The sequence below is a fragment of the Cryptomeria japonica genome, chromosome 2, assembly GCF_030272615.1.
Source record: "Cryptomeria japonica chromosome 2, Sugi_1.0, whole genome shotgun sequence".
Classification (NCBI taxonomy): Eukaryota; Viridiplantae; Streptophyta; class Pinopsida; order Cupressales; family Cupressaceae; genus Cryptomeria; species Cryptomeria japonica.
In genome coordinates, this window is record NC_081406.1 from 22,074,955 (window position 1) to 22,096,154 (window position 21,200).

At 36.6% G+C, this 21,200-nt stretch overlaps 1 protein-coding gene and 1 long non-coding RNA gene across 2 annotated transcripts; one reads left to right on the forward strand and one right to left on the reverse strand.

Moving 5' to 3' along the window:
* The first annotated feature begins 447 nt into the window (after nucleotides 1–447).
* On the forward strand, nucleotides 448–4,872 carry LOC131048509 (acetate--CoA ligase CCL3). Its single transcript, XM_057982469.2, has 3 exons — nucleotides 448–948; nucleotides 1,535–2,119; nucleotides 3,781–4,872. The coding sequence occupies exons 1-3, from the start codon at nucleotides 745–747 to the stop codon at nucleotides 4,675–4,677; spliced, it is 1,686 nt and encodes a 561-aa protein (XP_057838452.1). The 5' UTR covers nucleotides 448–744; the 3' UTR covers nucleotides 4,678–4,872.
* LOC131048510 (uncharacterized) lies at nucleotides 3,431–3,892 on the reverse strand. The gene is made up of 2 exons (XR_009106451.1): nucleotides 3,754–3,892; nucleotides 3,431–3,642 (listed from the first exon to the last, which is right to left on the reverse strand). It is a non-coding gene; the product is annotated as an uncharacterized LOC131048510 (long non-coding RNA).
* Nucleotides 4,873–21,200: the final 16,328 nt, after the last annotated feature.

Here is a 21,200-nt window from a genome sequence, read left to right on the forward strand (position 1 = left end):
CCTTTCTTTTTCTTTTCTTTAATAAGTATTACCTTTAGTTCTATTTAAGGTTTTTACTTTTCTTTTTCTAAAAGCATGTTTTTTTTTTCCATTAATTACTTTATTTAGTAAAAATATCATGCATTATTAAATGCATATTATAGTTATATATAGTTATTGGAGCACGTCATCAAAGTTTTTTTAAGTGGTTGAATTATACAAGTGGGAGCACAATAAGGGGCCCTTTAGGGGCCACAATAAGAATGGTTAAAAATGGTTCAAATTTTGAAAAGAACGTGACTGGACAAGTCGGTTTAGGAATCCATGCTAATCTCCTTACATTTAAAAATGCTACTTTGAAATCTGTTCAATTAAAAAATTGGTCTTAATTGCGTCTAATACATTCACACCCTCGCACACTTTGGATCCACCGATTCCACCGTCTTTTCCATTGCTATCCGCCTTCGTAAATTCTCATATTGCATTAAAAATTACTATTTCCTTGGAAGGTGGGAGATTCACCTTTGGTGTCGTCGTTTTCAGACCTAAATGTTAATTTCCAAGTCGGATAGTCCAACAGAGTGAGCGAAGAAAATTTTTAAGGCATGATAATCTATCGAGAATCATCCAGTCTGTGACCTTCCCGAAATTATGGAAGGCCCAGTCGTCTCCAACAATAAATACTAATCTCTCATTCTATTCTTTCGTTCCGTGGAAGATTAGTGCGGCGGCAAGTGTAGCTAGATCCTGAGGTCAAAGGAAGCCATGGATATTGACAATCTGCCCAAATGCTCTGCAAATTACACGGCTCTGACGCCGCTTTGGTTTCTTCAGCGGGCAGCTCTGGTGCATCCCAAGCGCAAGTCGGTCATCCATGGCGCAAAGCACTATACTTGGGCTCAGACTTACCAGAGATGTAGGCGCCTCGCCTCTGCTCTTGCTCGTCACAGCATTGGCCTCGGCAACACGGTAAATGTTCCATTTCGCCCTATTTTGTTATTATTTAGGTAGATCAGCCAGACGTTTTCTCCTCGTTCTTCTCTGCGTGCCCTGTCAAGGGCTTAAAAAAACAAGCACCACGCTCACAGGCCAGGGTTTCCAAAGAAGCAGGAGAGATTGAGGGGAGGACATTACGAATTAATGAGGCAAAATTTCAATGTTTTGTTTACGTTCCTCCAAGATTTACAGTTTTAAGGATTTAGTCAATTGTTCAAAGTTTTATGGTTAATTTAGGGTTACAAGGAGCTGAGAAGAGGAACCTTCTTTGGATTTGAGTAAATTTGCTTTTCTTTGTTTTTTTCGGAAATAGATTTCAGTCACTTTTCCTACACACCGCGGCTTCCTCTGTATCCAGAAAATTTTCAATTAAATCTTCCTATTGTGCAGAAGGTTATAGCCTTTAGGGTTTTAGGCACTTTTCTTTTAAGCGGAGGCTTGTTCAGGAGGCAGAGGGAAAGATCAGCTTGAGAAGATCTAGAAAAATTCAAGTATTTCAATTGAGGCATTGGATTCAGTGATTGGCTAAACTTACTCCTTCCCTCTTTTGTTTTTGCAGGTGGCTGTGTTGGCACCAAACATTCCGGCCATGTACGAAGCACATTTCGGGGTGGCCATGGCGGGAGCCGTGTTGAATTGCGTCAACATTCGTTTGGATGCGCGAATGGTGGCGTTCTTGCTGGAACATTCCAGGGCGGCAGCGGTGCTGGTGGATCAGGACTTCTTTGCACTTGCGCAGGAGGCGCTAGGGTTGATCCGCGCAAAGCCTGGATTTCGAGAACCAGTCCTAGTGGTGATAGCAGACGAGGCCTGCGAGAGTAGTAATTTGGAAAGGGCGTTGAAGCAGGGAGCGGTGGAGTATGAGGAATTTTTGGGAGGAGGAGATCATGAGTTCGAATGGAGGGCACCGGAGGACGAGTGGCAGAGCATCGCGCTGGGGTATACGTCGGGCACCACTTCGGATCCCAAGGGTGTGGTGCTCAGCCACAGGGGTGCCTACTTGTCCTCTCTCGGCGCCTCCCTTGCCTGGGATATGGCTGACGGTTGTGTTTATCTCTGGACTCTGCCCATGTTTCATTGCAATGGTTGGTGTTACACCTGGGCGACGGCAGCGTTATGCGGCACCAGTGTTTGCCTACGCCAGGTAAAAAAATTGTCTTTTGCTAATATGAGGGAGAATTTGTCTTATAGGCGGGATTATGTGACGACTCGGATTAGAGGCCATTTTTTACTAAAAGATTAAAAAATTAGTAGCAAAACCCATCTTGAAATTTTTATTATAATTTTAATATGAGTTAAAAGTATAAGCCATATCTTGTTAAAAAAATGAGAGGTCATCATTTATTTTTAAAAGATTAAAATTAAGCATAAATTAGATTTATTCAATGAATAACGATTTTTTATTAAAAGAAAGTGAGAACTAAAAAAGCATGTCCTATTGAAAAATTAAAATTAAATCATGTGTCAATGTTGTGTATATGTTGTGTATAAGTGTGTTTTTTAAAATATTTTGAATAGCTGAAATAATCTTTCTTTATTTTAATCAAGCTGTTACAGTATAGGAAAAACATATTGTGAAAAAAAAAGGGTTAAAATGAACAAACTGTATATTGCCAAAAAAAAAAAATGTTTCAATGTTCTTATGTAAATTTATGGAAAAAAGATAATTTGGAATCTTTCTTTGTTTTAATCAAGCCCTCCCGTATAGAAAAAACAGATTGTGAAAAAAAGGAGCTAAAATAAACAAACTCCATATTGCTAAAAAAAAAAAAATGTTCCAAATCTACAATTTTTTATTTTTTTAAAATTTGACAATTTTGGCATTTATTTCTAGATTTTGGATGGGACTGTGTAATAGTTTTTGAATCAAGTTAGTGTGATATCTGATCTGTGATTGATCTGAAGCCTTGATTCAAAAACTAAAACTATTACACAGTTTATTTTAAAAATCTAAAAATGAATCAAATTATACTTTGTAAAAATGTGTTATCATTAATTTTTTGACATCTATAAATTTTTTTTAATACATTTGCTTCAATTTTATTTCTTTTGTATAAATTATTATTAATACTATTAATACAAATTTTAAAAAATAATCTTTAAAAAAAAAAAAAGATAAACATGACCAATTAACTGGATGGAGATCTGGCCATAAGAATTAAAAATATAAGAAAGATCTTGTAAAAGTAATTGAGAATCCAGTCGCAGAAATTAGATCTTGTAAAAACCCTTTATTCAATGAAAAACCTTTTTATTAACAAGATTTAAAAATTAAAAGCATAAGTCGGATCCTGTAAAAAAATCCCAAAAATTGAAAATTAAAAGCAAAAGTCAGATTTTGAAAATAAAAATCCTTTGACCAAAGAGAGGCGACTTTAGTTACAGACCGTTCTTTACTCAACATTACTAGTCACTGATGCAATGGTTCAAATTCAGAATCAGATCTCTAACATCATTCACATAAAATCGTTTAAATTCAGAATCAGATCTCTAACATCATTTGCATACAACAGTTTAGATTCAGAATCATATCTCAAACACCATTCACATTTTTAACTCTTTTTTCCGCACGATTCCTCTATCTCCGATCGATCTATTACAGGAAGTGGTGTTGGCCGAAGAATGATTTTCCAATACCGTGCTTTAAGCAATTTCTGATCCCCTCAGCTGAAAAATTGGAATTGAACAGAAAAGGGAGAATAAAATTGACATTTTTATCTGACAGATAAAAGAGAAAATAAAACTGGCGATTTTGTTAGAGGTAAAATAGAAACTCACGTGGCATCAATTTGGGGGTTTTTGCAGGTAACAGCAAAGGCAATCTTTAGCGCCATAGCGAAGCACAAGGTCACACATTTCTGCGCTGCGCCAATTGTGCTGAACACAATAATCCATGCCCCAGCAGAGGATCGGGTTCCCATCCCGTCGGGCGTGCACGTGATGACCGCTGGGGCAGCGCCACCGGCCTCTGTTTTATCCGCCATGGAAAAACAAGGGTTTCGGGTTACACACACCTACGGACTCTCGGAAACCTACGGACCCTCCACTGTGTGCGCATGGAAGGAGGAGTGGAATTCTCTCCCACTGCCCCAACGGGCCGCCCTCAAAGCCAGGCAGGGCGTACGCTACCTCGCGCTTGAAGGCCTGGAAGTCGTTAACCCAGACACCATGGTCCCCGTTCCTGCGGACGCAACCTCAATTGGAGAAATAGTGATGAGAGGCAACATGGTAATGAAGGGGTACCTCCACAACCCTAAGGCTAACCAGGAGTCTTTTAGAGGCGGTTGGTTTCACTCAGGGGACCTGGCAGTGAAGCACCCTGACGGGTACATAGAGATCAAGGACAGGGCTAAGGATATCATTATCTCTGGTGGTGAGAATATAAGCAGCTTGGAGGTGGAGAATGCCATTTATGGTCATCCCCATGTGTTGGAGGCCTCGGTTGTGGCCAGACCAGACGAAAGGTGGGGGGAGTCCCCTTGTGCCTTCATAACATTGAAATCTTCTTCTTCTAACTCTGCCCAAGAGAGGGAATTAGGGGAGGATATAATGAAATATTGCCGAGACAGGCTGCCACGTTATATGGTTCCCAAATCAGTGGTATTTGGCTCCTTGCCTAAGACTGCAACGGGGAAGATCCAGAAGCACATTCTCCGGGCAAAGGTCAAGGAATTGGGACCCGTGCGTTACAGCAAATTATAAGGATTTAAGTGGTTTGCGTAACAGCAAATTGTAACGGTGTAAGTGGTTTGCTTTAGGAGTAAGAGGGCTTGCTTAATTGTTTACTTTATACTCAATACTCCCCATCTTTTCAAATTGGACGAACATGGTGCATTTGGTGCTAATTTTTGTGTTGAATGTAATTCATATAAAATTTATATTTTTTTATTTTTATTTTAACATATGTAGCAGTTTGTTTGAACTTGAAAACAATTTTAAAAAAACCGCACAAAGCTTATTTAGATGTTGGGTATTACAACACAATTATGTGACATGAATGTAATCGGTTACCTCCTCAAAACAGAAAAGGAGGTGTGGGATGAGATGGAGCAATCCATTATCCTTTATCTCGTTCTACTTTGAGAGAATTGGGGTGGGAGGGAAGAGTAATGAGTTGGGTGGAGGAGATAGCTGGGGAGAGAATCGGGGTGTGAGGGAAGAGTAATAGGATGGGTGTTCAAATTATGATTATAGTAATTATTGAATACATCTATTTGATGAATGGTTACTAATATTGCAGTTTGATTGCAGTTTGTGATAGAACTTTCAAAATAGTAGTCAAATTATAAACAATTTATTTGTATTATAAGAAAATTTTCATCTTCTTGACATAACCAATTTGATTGAAAAGATTAATGCTAAGTATATTAATGTAGCATATTATTGTTTTGTTACTGATATTTTTTGTTTGCATTTATTTTTGGCATTATTTTCAATATATTATTTTAATATTTATTTTGATTTGTTTTGAGTATAAGTTAGATTTGAATCTTACATTTATCTTTTCAACTAATATTATTTTAATTTTAGAATTGACAAGCTCAATTAGTGAGTACTTTTTCCCATTAAGACTCAAGTGTAGGTGTAAATAGGTCCTTTAATTCAGCCACATTTATATCATTTGGACACAATCATGCATGCAATCCTATTTGTCAATATTCACATTTCACCAATATTGGAGTTAGCATTCTTTGAAATTGATCGTTTCTTGATATATTACATGTGAATGCATTTAAAGTTGAGTGTTTAGGGTTGTGTATTTAAAGACAAGCCCTAGATCATAAGAAACATGAAAAAAAAAGTTTGAAAATGACATGAGAAAAGAATGAAAAAGTAATCGATACATCATCAACATTACATTAACAAATTCTACAACAAACTAGTAATCATAAGCATTTTACATCTTGTATTTTGTATTTTTAATCTTATGAAATCAACAATGGGGTTTGATTAAGGCTTAAGTAAGTTTTACATTTCAATCTTAATATAGAAAATGTCCAAAAGTGTTCATTAACATTGCATTGTTGTGGAATTAGATATCATTCTTAGGTGTCTTTCAGGAGTTTGTGATGACCTCGGTTTTGGAATTAACCAAGTGGTTGAAGTAATGTAAATGAAATGACTTATTCATATCAACCCCCGGTTTTAGAATTAACCAAGTGGTTGAAGTAATGTAAATGAAATGACTAAAAGTAGAAATCCTCCTCTTTGAGGGGATGTTGAATTGACTGAAAATGAAATGCTTATACCTCTTTATGAAGTTTTGCTTGCCTCCACATGGAATTAGGGTTTCATGAAGTAGAATGTTGATCTCCTCTTCAATGCTCGAAATCTTGTCTCTATTGTTGCTCCAAAGCTTGAAGGAAGATTGAAAATGCTTAATTTCTCTTGAATACTTGAATGCTTGATCTCGTGAATGCCCGAATGCTTGATTGGATTTCATGATATGTCAAATAAGAGGGGAAATCCCTCTTATATGCATGCCAATGGGGTTTAATTGACTGATTTTCTGACTTGGGTTGACATAGGGGGGATTTTCCTGCTCTAATTTGAGATGAACCAAAGGGAGGGACCCCAAGATAGCTCCCAAATAGGGGATCCTAGGGTGCCACGCCCTGGTCTTGGTGAGGACTGAGGTGACATGGCCTGGTCTTGCCCTATTTTGGGGCAAGATCGGGGTGCAAGCAAAGTGCTAAGTTGAATTGCAATGTATTTTTGATGTTCATGAGCATATTCAGGTCTTCGATTAGGTTGAGGGGCACAAAAACGAAGGTGAATACCCAAATGCAGTTGAAAATTGCAAGGGGTGCAATTTTAGGACGTTACATTTAGCCCCCACTTTAGCGGGAGTATGAGCTTACGCAAATACTCTCGATAAAGTACAAGGAATTTAGATTGAAAGACTTTCACCACATCGAGGAGGCAAGATTCACCAAGCCCCTGTTGGACTATAGGATCTTACGACTTCAATGATAAGGTAAAAAGGAAGATCGTGCGAGAGAGAAAGAGAACCATGACTTCAACTAGTAAGGTTCTCTTACTATGAGTCATGAAAAGAATACCATAAATTATGAAGCAAAGACAAAATTCTCTAAGTAACTTAAAGTATCAAAAGAGAGAATCATGAGTGGAGCGTATGCCCCCGCGTTAAAGTGATTGTGTATGCCTTATCGGGAGCAATTGCTTTAAGGTAGGATACACCCAAAGAAGACAAGCATGCTATCACAATAATTTAGCCCCCAAGAGAGGATAAATCAAAGGATAATAAACACAAAGCATAAAACATGAGGTGGTTTCACCGAACTTTGGAGTCAGTATGTTTTTTATGATAACTCATGTATATCATGTATATATGCATGGAATCATCCTCATCTTGTAATATCCCTTGGCTAATCTGACCCTGTTTTGCTTATTTGAACCCCAAGGAATATTGTCAAACACTTGGCATACAATGTTTGAAGCCGCTGTAGTGAATTCTTTATTTGATTTCTTTGGGTTTGTACACTGCAAATGAAGTTATGGAAAGCTTCTAACAATGCAAAGTTGTTATAGAAATGATATGCTAGTTGTTTTAGACCTTACACACACATGGAATGACTGAAATTAACTAGTACAGCTAGTAGACATTAAGACAAACACTTGTCATGCATCCCAAAGTACACCTACAACCATTAGGCATTTAAGCAAACAGTTGGCATGAAAGCTAAGTGGCTGATCAATGTTAAATGTCACCTGGAATATCAATCGACCCCAATCTGTAGGTGATGAAGGCGGCTACAGGGGTTTGCAGAATGTAGAAGAAGTAGCCAAAGACTCCTTATTCAATCTTCACCATAAATCTGAACAAACATCTCCAATTTGGTCTCCACAAAGACCACAAAATTGGCAAGGTACTATAGCGTTTACTGTAGCGCGGTACTATAGTGTTTACTATTCACGGGTACTGTAGCGCACTGTTCACGACACTGTAGCAGCAAATAAACCCTCTGTATGATGTTCTCAGTCTGCCATATACATATACCCTCAGCTATGCCAATAAATCTGAAAATAAATCCCCAATCAACACAATGTCAACTTCTGGATGAAGCCAACCCTAGGAGCAACTTCAGATGAATATCTCACACCCTCAGATTGTTGATGCAATGAAGTCTTCACGTTCTCCAATGCCGATACTCTGGACAAGCTGCAGAAACCCCAGCTTCTTCTCCAAAGCCAAGAGACAAGTTTTCTCATAAAAAATAACAATGATCAATCCCCCTTCTCTTCTTTTCAAAAGCCTTATATATATTTCCCATGAAGGTTCGATTTTCTCCAATAAGACATTAAATCAATTAATGATATTAAATGACATTTAATGATATAATATTTTCACTTTGTCATTTAATATTTCACCTTGGTAAAAAAAAGCCACAATTAATTAGTTAAATGGTCCCCTTTAATGATACTTGGACCCTTCCTTAAGTTATAATATAAAATTATATTATAACTTAATAATATAAGCTCAAAACATTAATGTTTATTTAAACTAAATAAACATTAATATCTCCATTAATATTCAACATTTTTTAACGTCGTCTGAACTGGGAGCTGACATGATGAAGCTGCATATGACCATACCCCCTTTACTAAAAATAGCAGGGGTCCATCTCTAACATTCCCAAACCTACTAAAAATAGGAAGTAGAGCAAATGATGTCCGAATGATGCCAAACAAAGACCAAACTGAAGCACTCTGAACACTAGAGATGATACCAATCATCAAAAGACCCTCTATCCAACACATTAGCCTACGAGGGTCAGGATAATAGGCTAATCTCACAAAATCCAAGTCTGCTAAAATGGGGACATTACACATCCCCCAAAGAGAGGAAACCACCATGGAAGAAGGGAACGCATGTGCCTTTTGAGTCAACATGGGAGAGACCAAAAGAGATATAAACGCTTTGCATTGTCCTAAAGTAGACAACACCAGGGACAAAAATAGAAGAATAAGGAGAACAAATAGAAGAATGTCACAAACAAGCAAAAGAGGAGAGAGAGAGAGAGAGAGAGAGAGTCTACAATGCTAATGAAGCTAATCAAGCATGTCGTCCTCCCCCTGATCTTTCTGAACATTATTTATGGAAGGTGGACAACACGCAAGAGGAGCCACATCGAGCATAGTAGATGGAGCTATCACGAGTTCCAAACAAGGACCATGCTCTAATGATAAGTCACTTTGTTCATTACTAGGAGCTAGGATTAATGCTTTTGAAAATTTTGCAGATAAGTCATTGTCAACATCAACATATTCATATTCATCAATAGAAATATTAGGATTAATATTTTCATCATTAAGAATATTTTCACCTATTTCTTCATCAATATTTATAAGAATAGGAGCTCTAATAGGAATAGAACTTGAACCATCATTTGTTTTAAGTATTTTGCATCTTGGAGAATTAGGTTGAACATCTTGTTTAGGAGAAAATGGAATCATGTCAACAGTAGGTGTTTTGGGAAAAGTGGTTTGGGAAGCAACTTCACGAGCCTTAGCACAACGTCTTCGTCAACGTTCTCTCGCATAACGGTTTCGTCTAGTCTTGGCTGAAGGTTGAGGAGGTTTAGGTTCATCAGATATAAGCTTTGTCTCTTCTTTAAAGGAAGGATGAATGGGTTCAGGTCTTTTAGGTTGAACAATAGGAGAGGTCGGTCGCTTCTCTTTATAAGACGAAGGAGGAGGAACCACACCATATAAAGTAGGGATAGGAGGTGTGGGAAGGAGACCGAGTCCATCACGAGGAGGAGAGATAGGTCAAGCCTTAGGAGGGATTATTTTTTAGGAGGAAGAGTTTTTCTACCTTTTTGAGGAAGAGGAGACTCATCCATAGGAGAAGGAATGGATTCTTCTTTAGGAAAAAGAATATCTCTTTTCTGTGGTGAAAGGATACTCTTCTCTTTAGGAGAAGGAATAGATGCCTCCTTGGGAAGAAGATTGTTTCTTTCCTTAGGAGGAAGAACAATCTTATCCTCAAGAAGGGGTATATGATCATCAAGAGGAATGCTAAGTGTTAGATTTCTAGGTTTATTGAAGGACAAAATCATTTCATTTTTCCAATTTTGATATGATCTAAAAAGAGCATCACTTCTAGGTTCAAGAGGCTTGAATTGTTTGGACCAAAAATAATCAAGACAAACATCTCCACGCCTTAGTGTAGGCTGAAATATTCTATGATTAACAGTTATGATTTCACCATTATGAGGAAATTTAAAACACTTGTGAATAGTAGAAGCGATCTCTTTCATGAAAGAGAGCCAAGAATGTCCCAACTTCACACGAAATTGATCAGATGTAGGAATGATAGAAAATTGAACATCTAAGCATTTAGTGTCAACATCAATAGGAAATGTTATAGAACCAATAGTAGGACAAGAGAAGCCATCAAAAACTTTAACTATTACATCAGTATCATCATATATCACTTGATGCAATTGCAAAGTATAAAGAAATTCTCTAGTTATCGCATTAACCATGCAAGCAGGATCAATAAAGACTCCTCTAGCGGGCATACCTTTGATTTTTGCACTTATGTATAATGGGCCATCAGGTGCTTTAATGGTCTCACTAGGATCGAATGTAATGCACAAATCCTTAGGAGGTTCTTGTTGATCTACAAGGTTCACCACGATATTAGATTTAATGGTCACGTCATTGGGAGAGAAAGCAAGATGATTAATTTCAATCACATTAGTGGAAAGGGATGGTAAAGGATTAGTGAAAATTTGAAGGTTTTGATTAGAAGGGGCCACGAATTTGTTTCCTTTATCATTCATACCTGCCACATATATAGTATTGTTACCAATCAATTCTTGAATCTTACTTCTCAATGAAAAACATTTTTTCAGTATCATGACCATGGTGACGATGATATTGACAAAAATATTTAGCATCAAAGTAAGAGGAAGTTATTTTAGATGGATTGATTGGTTTGATTTGGGGAAGTTTTAACACATTCTTTTGTATTAACTGAGACATAATGCTATGCAAAGGTTCATTCAAAGGAGTAAACTCTTTTTCTCTTTTAAAGAATTTAGACAAAGGAGTCACACCTGTAGCACCTACAAGTTGATTGTTGTCATTGAATTTGATGAATCCTTTGTTTGGTTTGAACTTCACAAATGGTTGTTGAGCACCATCACCCTTATCACTCGGAGTCATGGAAGAAGATGATTGTTCCAATTGACTCACAGTTAGCTGATAATTGTGAAGTACTGCGCACAATTGTGGAAAGGAAGTAAACTTAGTTAAGAGAATTTTATCCCTATTGTCTTTTTATAAATTAGCAATGAAAATATTTTGAATGTCTTGATTAGGCACATGAAAATAAATCTGAGAATACAAATGGTTATATCTACCAATAAAATTAGTCAATTTTTTTTTAACACCTTGTTTACAATGCATTAAATCAATCAAAGTAACTTTAGGACCAATATTGTGAAATTGTTGAATAAAAGCATTAGCCAATTGTTGAAAAGAAGTAATAGAATAAGGAGGCAAAGAACAATACCATTGCAAAGCTCTGTCCCTTAATGTTCTAGTAAACAATTTTGCTAACAACCTTTGATCATGAGTAAAGTCACTACACAAAGTTTGGAATGTTTTAACATGAGTTAAGGGATCACCTTTTCCATTATAAAGTTCCAATTGAGGGACTTCTACATGTTTAGGACAAATGGCTCTAACGATGTCGTGGGATAATGGGCTCGCTACATCAAAAGTGGGCACATTATACTTGGATTGATTCATAGAAGCTATTTGTTGTTGTAAGGAGGACACTATTTGGGCTAGACTATTGGTTGTAGCTTCGGTAGAAGGATTGAAATTAGACATGTTGGATTGAGAGGGTGGAGTTATATTGTTGAATGAAGAGATTGAGAATAAGGAGGTGGAGCGCTATGATAAGTGGGTATTCGAGAAGATTTGGTAGCACATGGAAGACTCATGGGAGGAATAAATGAATTGTGATTGAAGGAGTTGCCCCCTTGACTAACATTTATAGGTGGTGAATGTGATTGAGTAACAAGAGGAACACTCATGGCAGGAGGAATGAAAGAAGAGGTATTTCCCCCATGACTAATGTTTATAGGTATGACATTTTGTTTAGAGGTAGCCATGATGTTTGATGTGAAGGTAGGAACACTAGTCATGGAAGTTGTCAAAGGAATAGAATGATTAACTTGACTAGGAGGTTGTGTATAACCTAGGTTTTCAGCACAACTCTTCATAGGTATAATATTAGAATCAACAATATGCATAATACCACACAAGATATCAACATCATGTTTATCACTTTGAATCATTCTTTTTAATCCTTCAATCAATGGGAGAGCTTCACTTTCTGGGTATTCTTGACTCATCCATTGTTGAAGATTGTCAAATTGATTGTCCATCTCTGCCAATTGATCAATGGATACTCTAGCTAGTGATTCCTCCTCATTGTGAGAATTGTCAAGAGGATAAATAGGAATATCTAAAGGATGGGAAGAAGCAACAATATCCTTATTGAAAAAGATAACCAAATTAGGCTCCATTTATTTGGTAATTAAACCTTGGGCAGCCTTAATTCTACAACTTCTTCTAATGAGGATACTATAGGTAGGACCAATAGTAGTAAAACTCATGCACTAGGGAAAAGAAATTGGAAAAAATAATGCAATCTTCTAGGAATTTGAATTATTAAATTTAAAATTGTCCCCTAGAAGATAAAAATTTGAATTTAAAATTAGGGTTGAAAACGACCTCTTTATTTTAAAGTTTGAAAGGAGGGAAAATCAAAACTAAAATTAGGGTTGTCCAAATTTAACCTTTTAATTAAAATTTTGAGATTTTGGAATGTTGAAATATTGAAGAAATCAATTTAATTTTAAAGATTGTTGTATGTGTATTGAACCACTTAAATTCAAATTGACAATGGACATGTTGAAATTCAGATTTGCTTTCGACCTTAGGGTGACCTAAAATCAATAAAATTTCACAAATCTCTGGAATTGTGCAGTAAAATACAGTCAAAACAAGCTCCCAAAATTTGAGCAGAAAAAGTTGGGACTGAGTAGGTAGCGACTTGGTCCGAACACAGTCCAACCAACTTTTATTCAAATTTTCGGGGAAGCAAGATATTGTGATTTTTATGCGAGTTCCAGAAGGATATGGAAATTGGAGATGTTGAGATATGCAAAATTAAGCCTTGAAGGTCGAAATAGGACACACTTAGAATGTTTGATAAAAAAATAAATTGAAAGGACAACAAAAAGGGCACACTTAAGGGTTGACTTTTATGATGTTTGAATTTGCATAAGATTAATTTAATTTTAAAAATTAGGGTTTGTTGCATAAACCGCTTAATTTTAAAAATTTAAAGTTGGAAGGAGGGAAAATAAATTTTGAAAGAAAAGCCAAGACTCAAATCTGAAAATTAATTCAAGATCTACACAATCCACAATGTCAATTTTAAAATTAAAAATTAGGGTTTTGTGATTCAACTACTTAATTTTTAAAATTTGAAAAATTGAAAGTGTAAATGAAAACTTGAATTGTATAATTGAAGAGTTCTCAGATCTAAAACAATCAATCTAATTTAGACAAACAACAAGCACAATTTTGAATCTAAAAATTAAGGTTTATGTGCATTCAACCTCTAAACTTTTAAAAATCGCAAGGAAATTAAACTTGTAAATTAAAATTTTAATTTTAAATTGCGTACACTAATATCTGAAAATGAAAAATCAGAATTAAGGGTGTTTCATGTTGGGTTCACTAAAATGTAAAGTGGAAGACTAGGAGCCTTGGCCAAATCCGCCACTTGAAAGAAGATGGGAACTTTACTAAGGTTCAATTTTTACTTGGCGAGACTTTACATTCAAAAGAGGGGGGATGAATCTACTAGATCCAATCCCAAAGGATGCAAGGATTGAATACTCAGTAGATTGATTGTGATTGAAATACAATTGATCCTCTTTTGTAAGTTGTCAAGTTGAATTAAGACTAAATGCTAGAAATGAAGACAAAGTATGAGAAAATAACGAGATATAGACTCAGGATTCAGTCGTACACCTGGATCTGAGAAGTTTGAGATGATTCAGAGCTACTCTGCGAATTCTGGCGAAAGTTGTAGGGACCGTGTGTCCGGACAGGGGTGCCCTCCTATTGGTCCTTCGAATTTTCTGCATGTCGAAAAGGGTTTTTTCATCTCTGTGAATAAAGCTTAATTCCACAAGTACAGTTGTGCACTTGTTTCCTACACACAGAAAGAAAGGGAAATGTGTTGGGAATATGGGTTTGTCTTCATATCAAACCCTAGTTTTGGAATTAACCAAGTGGTTGAGTAAATGTAAATGAAATGACTGAAAGTAGAAATCCTCCTCTTTGAGGGGATGTTGAATTGATTGAAAATGAAATGCTTATACCTCCTTGTGAAGCTTTGCTAGCCTCCACATGGAATTAGGGTTTCATGGAGGGGATGTTGAATTGATTGAAAATGAAATGCTTATACCTCCTTGTGAAGCTTTGCTAGCCTCCACATGGAATTAGGGTTTCATGAAGTAGAATGTTGATCTCCTCTTCAATGCTTGAAATCTTGTCTCTATTGTTGCTCCAAAGCTTGAAGGAAGACTGAAAATGCTTAATTGCTCTTGAATGCTTGAGTGTTTGATCTCTTGAATGCTCAGATGCTTGATTGGATTTCATGATATGTCAAATGAGAGGAGAAATCCCTCTTATATGCATGCCAATGGGGTTTAATTGACTTATTTTTCGACTTGGTTCGACATAGGGGGATTTTCCCGCTCTAATTTGAGATGAGCCAAAGGGAGAGACCATCCTAGGATGCCACTCCCTGGTCCTGCGCTATTTTGGGGCATGATCAAGGTGCAGGCAGAGTGCTATGTTGAATTGCAATGTATTTTTTATGTGCATGAGCATATTCAGGTCTCCAATCAGGCCGAGGGGCACAAACACTAAGGCAAAGACCCAAATGCAATCGAAAAATTGCAAGGGGTGCAATTTTAGGACATTACATAAAATAATGGAGGTAGGTTTGTCATATAGTCCATGAGAGAGATTCATTTCTAGAATTTGATTTTTGATTGTTGAACTCATTGTACAATCTATCATTCACATCAACTACTCCTCACTAGATAATAAAGAGCCAAGCAAGTTTCTTACTTTCCATTTACATTTATTTGGTTGTAACGTCACATTTACTTAGGATTGATACATTACTTGATAATTTACTTGACATATCTATATCTCTACATTTGTATGGATACAGGGTGCATATTTTGCCTACATTTCAGTGAACCAATGCTTCAATAAACCTAGGTTTTGTTGTAAAGTAAGGTGTTGCACACCTTGCATAATAATGTTATATTTTATTTATTATGTGAATTGCTCATGGAGGTGTAGCATGTAGAGATTACATTAGAATATTCTCAAGGCCACTTGGATGAGTTATATTATAACATTGTAATATTATATATATTAAATTATTTAATATTAGGAAAAAAAATTAAAAGTGTAAACTTAGCACCTAATATTAAATGTGGGGTCAATGGTTAGGTAGCACATGGTGTTAGTCATGTGGTTTTGTGACACATGATTTTACTTGTGTTGCCTTAAATTTTCAAAAAAATTGATCCCCTCTTTGGGACCCAAGTTCTAGTCTAAACCTTGTCCTTAGTATTTACTCGCCTTCATTTTTTCACTAAGTCATGTTTCCTAGTCACCCCTTTGTCCAAGTTTTGTGCCTAGTCAACAAACTTTTAAGTTTTTGAACCTAGTGTCCATGGTGCAAAAGTTCATGGAATCATCGATCACCAAACCATTATCTATGTTTAAGTCCTTATTGTTGGTCAAGTGTGCTAACGAAGTCTTTATGTCTATCAGTTGGGTGAATTTTTAACCTTCATAACCCCTTCATTTGTTTTTTTCATAAGTTCCTAAATTTGTTGATCATCTGACTACTCTTTGGTGTGTCTTGTCATCGGTCACCTGTGTTGGCGTTGTCTTTGTAGTCAGCTAGTCTAAAGATTCTAAACCCTGATACCCCTTGATAGTTGTGGTTCAAGAGTTCAAAAAGTTACCAACATCCCAACTCAAGATAGTTCTCATTCTTCAAGGAACGGTCATTCCAAGGTAATATCAAGTATGATGCATTAATGATTGGTTTAGTAGTGAAAGATATGCAAGTATGTTGGCATTGTTTTTGAAAGAGAATGAGGGTACTCCTGCCGCCAAAATTAAATGAATTTAATGCTCCTCTTTAAAATGGGTGATATGACTTCAAAAAACTCATTTCGTCTTGAAGAGCTAGTAGAGTGAAGTTTCAAGTTTTCGCAACGAAGGACAATTTGTAGGCATGCACAGGAACATGTTAGGTTAAAGATTTCTTTCCTTTTCCTCTCTCCTTTAAATTAGAAATGAAGATTTTTCAAGATGCTAGCCAGTGTGATTAATTAGGAGTTTCCTCATGAGTCTTCTTGGTGGAACTCTAGTATATAGCTATCTCTTGCCAACCAGAATTACAAATTCCTTAATAAATTGCTTTTTATACCACCAATTTCGAACCCTAGCCTCCTCAATGTCACCCAATATAGAGAATGGTCTTAACGATGTGTCGAACACAGATTTAGGTGATGTGAGTCTTCATAGTATTCTTAGAAGAATGAGGGAAGAATCAACCTCTCCAATTATAAAGAAAGTCATAGAGAGTGTCCTTGAAGCCGATGGTTTTCCACATGTCATTCCCTTGTTTCAAGTGCCAACCATTACCACCTCTAGTTCCATGGAATTCAAATTTCCAGTGGCTCAGTATTTGCCAAAGTTGATCCTAAAGTTGTGTCCCAAGTGCTCAAGCTTCTTGAACGAGAGCAATTTGTGAATATATCTATAGAGTTCAGTTGGGATTATTTTTTTGACAAAAGAGAATGGTGCCTAATTTGAATTGCAATTGGCTGACTAAAAGTTAAGAGGAAGGGCAAGTCTAGACTCCCTTCACTTCTCAAAAGGGACCATTTTGAAAGATGAAATTTTTGATGCAATTGCCCTTTGCACTGTGTTGTGGGGAGTGCCAAATCAAAATTTTCCTTTCGGGATGTGTGAATTCATGATAGTTATACGTAGTGATAATCTATAAATTAATTGGGTGAGGATAATGAGCCAGCATTTGAATTAACAACTACATAGTATAGCCCATGGGAATTTTTCCATATGTGCTCGTTATTGATATATATCCTTATTAATAGAGATATGGCCTGGCCTGCAAATATTAAAGTCTCCAATTGCATATATGCTTGTGTATGAGTACTTCTCATAGTTACAGAAGAGGATAGGGATGGATAATTATCTTTATGTCAATGACGCCTTTCTATGGGTAGTAATTGAGAGGATTGAAGGGTTGCCAAAAAGGACATTTTCTTCAGAAGCTCTAGCCCTGGTTACTTAGTATGGCAGCTATTTCACTTAGTTCGATAGTTTCTCCTACTTGAGAACCAGGGGTTTTGAAAATACCCCATGTAAGTTGCCTAAATATATTTTTGAAATCATTATAAATGGATACAATTAGAAATAAACATGAATTAATTAAAAGAAATATCCCAACCATAAGCATAATGAATCCAAACCATTTCAACGATATTTTAAAGAAGATTAGCAAAGAAGCAAGTTAAGAAACAATAAACAAAAAAATATTACACTTCCCCATGATACTCCCTATACCATGACTATTCCTTGTCCTCCTCTCCAAGATCTTGTTACTACGTGAAGTATGCCCTCAACTTGAGCACTAGCACAAAAGGATCTCAAATGGAGGATGGGAGATGATTGATGATAGTCAGGTGTGGATGTTTGAAAATGTGAATGGAGTATTAGATGTCAAATAGAAATTCCAACTAGTAGAAGAGCTAAAACATAATACAAAGATTTCCTTCAAACAAGAATTCAAAACAAAGTAACAATGCCTATAGATAACTCTTGTGACCCCTAACAAAGAAGTAAAGAGCTCTATTTATAGGGAAAATGAGGCAATGAAGGGTTGAGATTGATTGAGCTTAAGAGGGGCTAGGATTGCTTGAGGATTCCTTGATCCTAAATCCATGTTCTCTTCCTCAAGCAATCACATGTTGACAAGTGTCAACAAGAGAAGACTTGAGAGGGGATGGACAAAGCCTTAAAGGCTTGAAAAGACATGAAGGTTACTGTGGATGGATGAGTTAATGGATAAAGCTTTTACCCAAGGGTTAAAGGAATGTGCAAGGGTTAAAGGTGGGTTAGATTGGTCAAATCCAATAAGGCTTGATGGGGCTTGAGGGTTACCATGGATGGTTGGGTTAATGGATAAACCTCTAATCAAGGGTTGGGGGAATGTGCAAGGGTTAAAGGTGGGTTATATTGGTCAAAGACCCATGTGGGTTTTCTTGTGAAAGGGAGAAGGCCTTTAAGGCTTTGTAAGAGCCTTAAAATGTTTGAGAAGTTACTCTTCCCTAATCCCTTGGTTTAGGAATGTGCAAACATGTAGAGGGTGATTAGGCTAATAATAGTGGTTTAGACATGATTAAGGAGAGGGTTAGTGTGCAACTTGCATTTTCTAGAAAGTGCAAGTGGGTGAGGGGATTTAAATTTAATAAGATCATTATTTTATTTAAATGCATGTGATTGTGAGGATAAAGGGATTTAAATAAATGTTAATTTATTTAAATGTGAGAGGGTTGTTAATTAAATAAATATGCTTTATTTATTTAATTAATTTTTAAAATATGGTTGAGTTAAATCAAATAAATTGAATAATTTATTTAATTAATAGAATAACATAGTTAGGATGAATTAATTAAATATTAATTTAATTAATAGTTGATAATTAAATAAATATATCATTTATTTAATTGGGTGGACAAAAATAGGGTGTATAGTTTCTAATTATTTTGTGTTCTTGGAAGTGTGCCACTAGATGGCAAGGGTAAATGTCAAATATGTAGATCACATGAAGAGAAAGGGATACTCATTTCCCATTACTTTGATGGATTTCACTTGCAAGAGTAATAAGGTTGCCCAAATAGTGGAGAATTTTTTATTGAAATTCAATTTTCAATTTCAATCATATAGGCCTTACTATGACAATTAGGGCTATATTAAAGCTCATTTTCATTTAGGGAAGACATACATGCATCATCCATGATTAGAAGACTATTGGGAAGATTGCCTAGATGCCAAGGAGGTACAAAAAAGAGATTACATGTGGTTGACCCTAGATCAAGTCAGGGCCTTTAAGTTACCTCTTTCTATTCCTAAAAATCTAGTTGATGATAGTTTGAAAATAGTTGACGAAATCTATCAAAATATTGCTCTTAGACCCCTCCCACAACTCTTTTGGTTAATCAAGAGATCATGGATATAGAAAATAGAACCTCGCATGTGGTGGAAAGAACAAGGTGGTGGGTTGAGAAGAAAACAAAGGAATGCACTGGTTCCTCTACATTAAAGGGGACACCAAGCTCGGAACATAGTGCATCTTAGAATCTGACTGCCTCTAAGGCTCCAACCATATTGACTCCCACTCCCCAAAGAAGTAATTCCCAGTTTGAAGGAGATGGAGAGCAATTGGGGGACATTGTGAAGCTGAAATCCATATGCAAGGAAGATGCACCAACATCATCCTAAGGAAAAGCAGACAAGGAAGCTTTTGTTCTTGTTTCTCCTAAACTTGATAATTTGTCAAATATTGTGGGCACTACCTAAGAGAATGATTCTTTTATCTCCCACAAAATTAATGGAGATAATACTTCCAACACATTCTTTGATAGCTTAGATTTATCCATGCTCGATGATCCCACTCGTAATGATTCTACACCTTCACCATCCACTAATGCAATAGCCAATGTTCCCAGTTCATTCGTTGTTACCTCTCTGCCATGGCTAAAGAAGGATGTAGAGATAAAGAAGAGGTATACTTCCATGCTAGATATGTTGGTGTTGGAAATAAGCCACACCCGGACCGATGATGGACTGGTCCAAGAGGGGCTAGTAGCTCAATGGTAGAGCACTCCAACAACGTATGGAAGGTCCTAGGTTTGAGTCCTAGCTTGTCCATGTCTCAACATGGTATCAGAGCCAGGTCCAGGCTATGAGCTCCAAGAACATGAGAGGTGTGGCTTAAGGGGGGGGTGTTGGTGTTGGAAATAAGCCACACCCGGACCAATGATGGACTAGTCCAAGAGGGGTCAATAGCTCAGTGGTAGATCACTCCAGCAACGTATGGAAGGTCCTAGGTTCGAGTCCTAGCTGGTCCATGTCTCAACAAGATACATAAGTGGACATAGTGGCTAAGTTGTTACAATATAGCCCCAAACCTAAGAAGGCTAGAAGAATGTCTACAATGATTCCCGACCCTATCTTTGGTCATAGGTTTTTGGAAATCGCACCCTACTAGAGATAAGAATGAACATGAAGTCATAGAGCTGGACTTTGGCTTAAGCAGAGTGGATATAGGTCCAACTACTATTGAAGGTGACATCTATCACACAAAATTCTATGTGGGTGCATTGTCAAAAAGAGTCAAACTTAAGGTGCAAAAGAACTTAGTGCTACAAAAATAGGCGAGCACTTTAACTTCCTTTATTTAGTCTATTTTGCAAATGAATGACCAAAATGCAGATTAAACTATAAGTATTCCTATTGAGGGTTTGGACCCCAATAAATTGAAACAAATCAAAAGGAGTCAATTTGTCACCTTGGCAGTAGATAATTGGGCTAGTAAATTTAAGTTGGATGGAATAGTATATATTGAGAAATCTATGAGAGCATACATTCTAATATCAGAGAAGATGAAAACCTAGAACAATGATTTGCAAAATGTGAAAAGGGAGAAAAATAATTTGTCAATGATCCTTCATAAATTACAAGAAGTTTCAAAGTTACCCCTAGGCATTTTAATTAATGAAGGAATAATCAGCTTAGGATGAGAACTAATCTTCCATGTGGATAGATATGTTGGAGAGGAAACTCTCCATAATCAAAGAGTTGGATGCTCAAATAAGGTTGACCTTGGCATAGTCTTGACAAGGCGTCAAGGATTTAAAGCATCACTTGTCTACTCTAGAGAAACATATTTGAAGAAGATGGAGATAATCTACCTAAGAGCACCAATGTAGCCTGGAGTTTCAAGACAAGGATGGATGAGGAACTGTTTGTCGAAAGGG

Excerpts from the sequence above, each read along its gene's own strand:
- LOC131048509 (XM_057982469.2), top strand. The coding sequence starts at position 745 with ATGGATATTGACAATCTGCCCAAATGCTCTGCAAATTACACGGCTCTG. Across the intron at positions 949-1,534 it reads GCATTGGCCTCGGCAACACG|GTGGCTGTGTTGGCACCAAA; the intron begins GTAAATGTTCCA and ends TTGTTTTTGCAG. Across the intron at positions 2,120-3,780 it reads CCAGTGTTTGCCTACGCCAG|GTAACAGCAAAGGCAATCTT; the intron begins GTAAAAAAATTG and ends GGGTTTTTGCAG.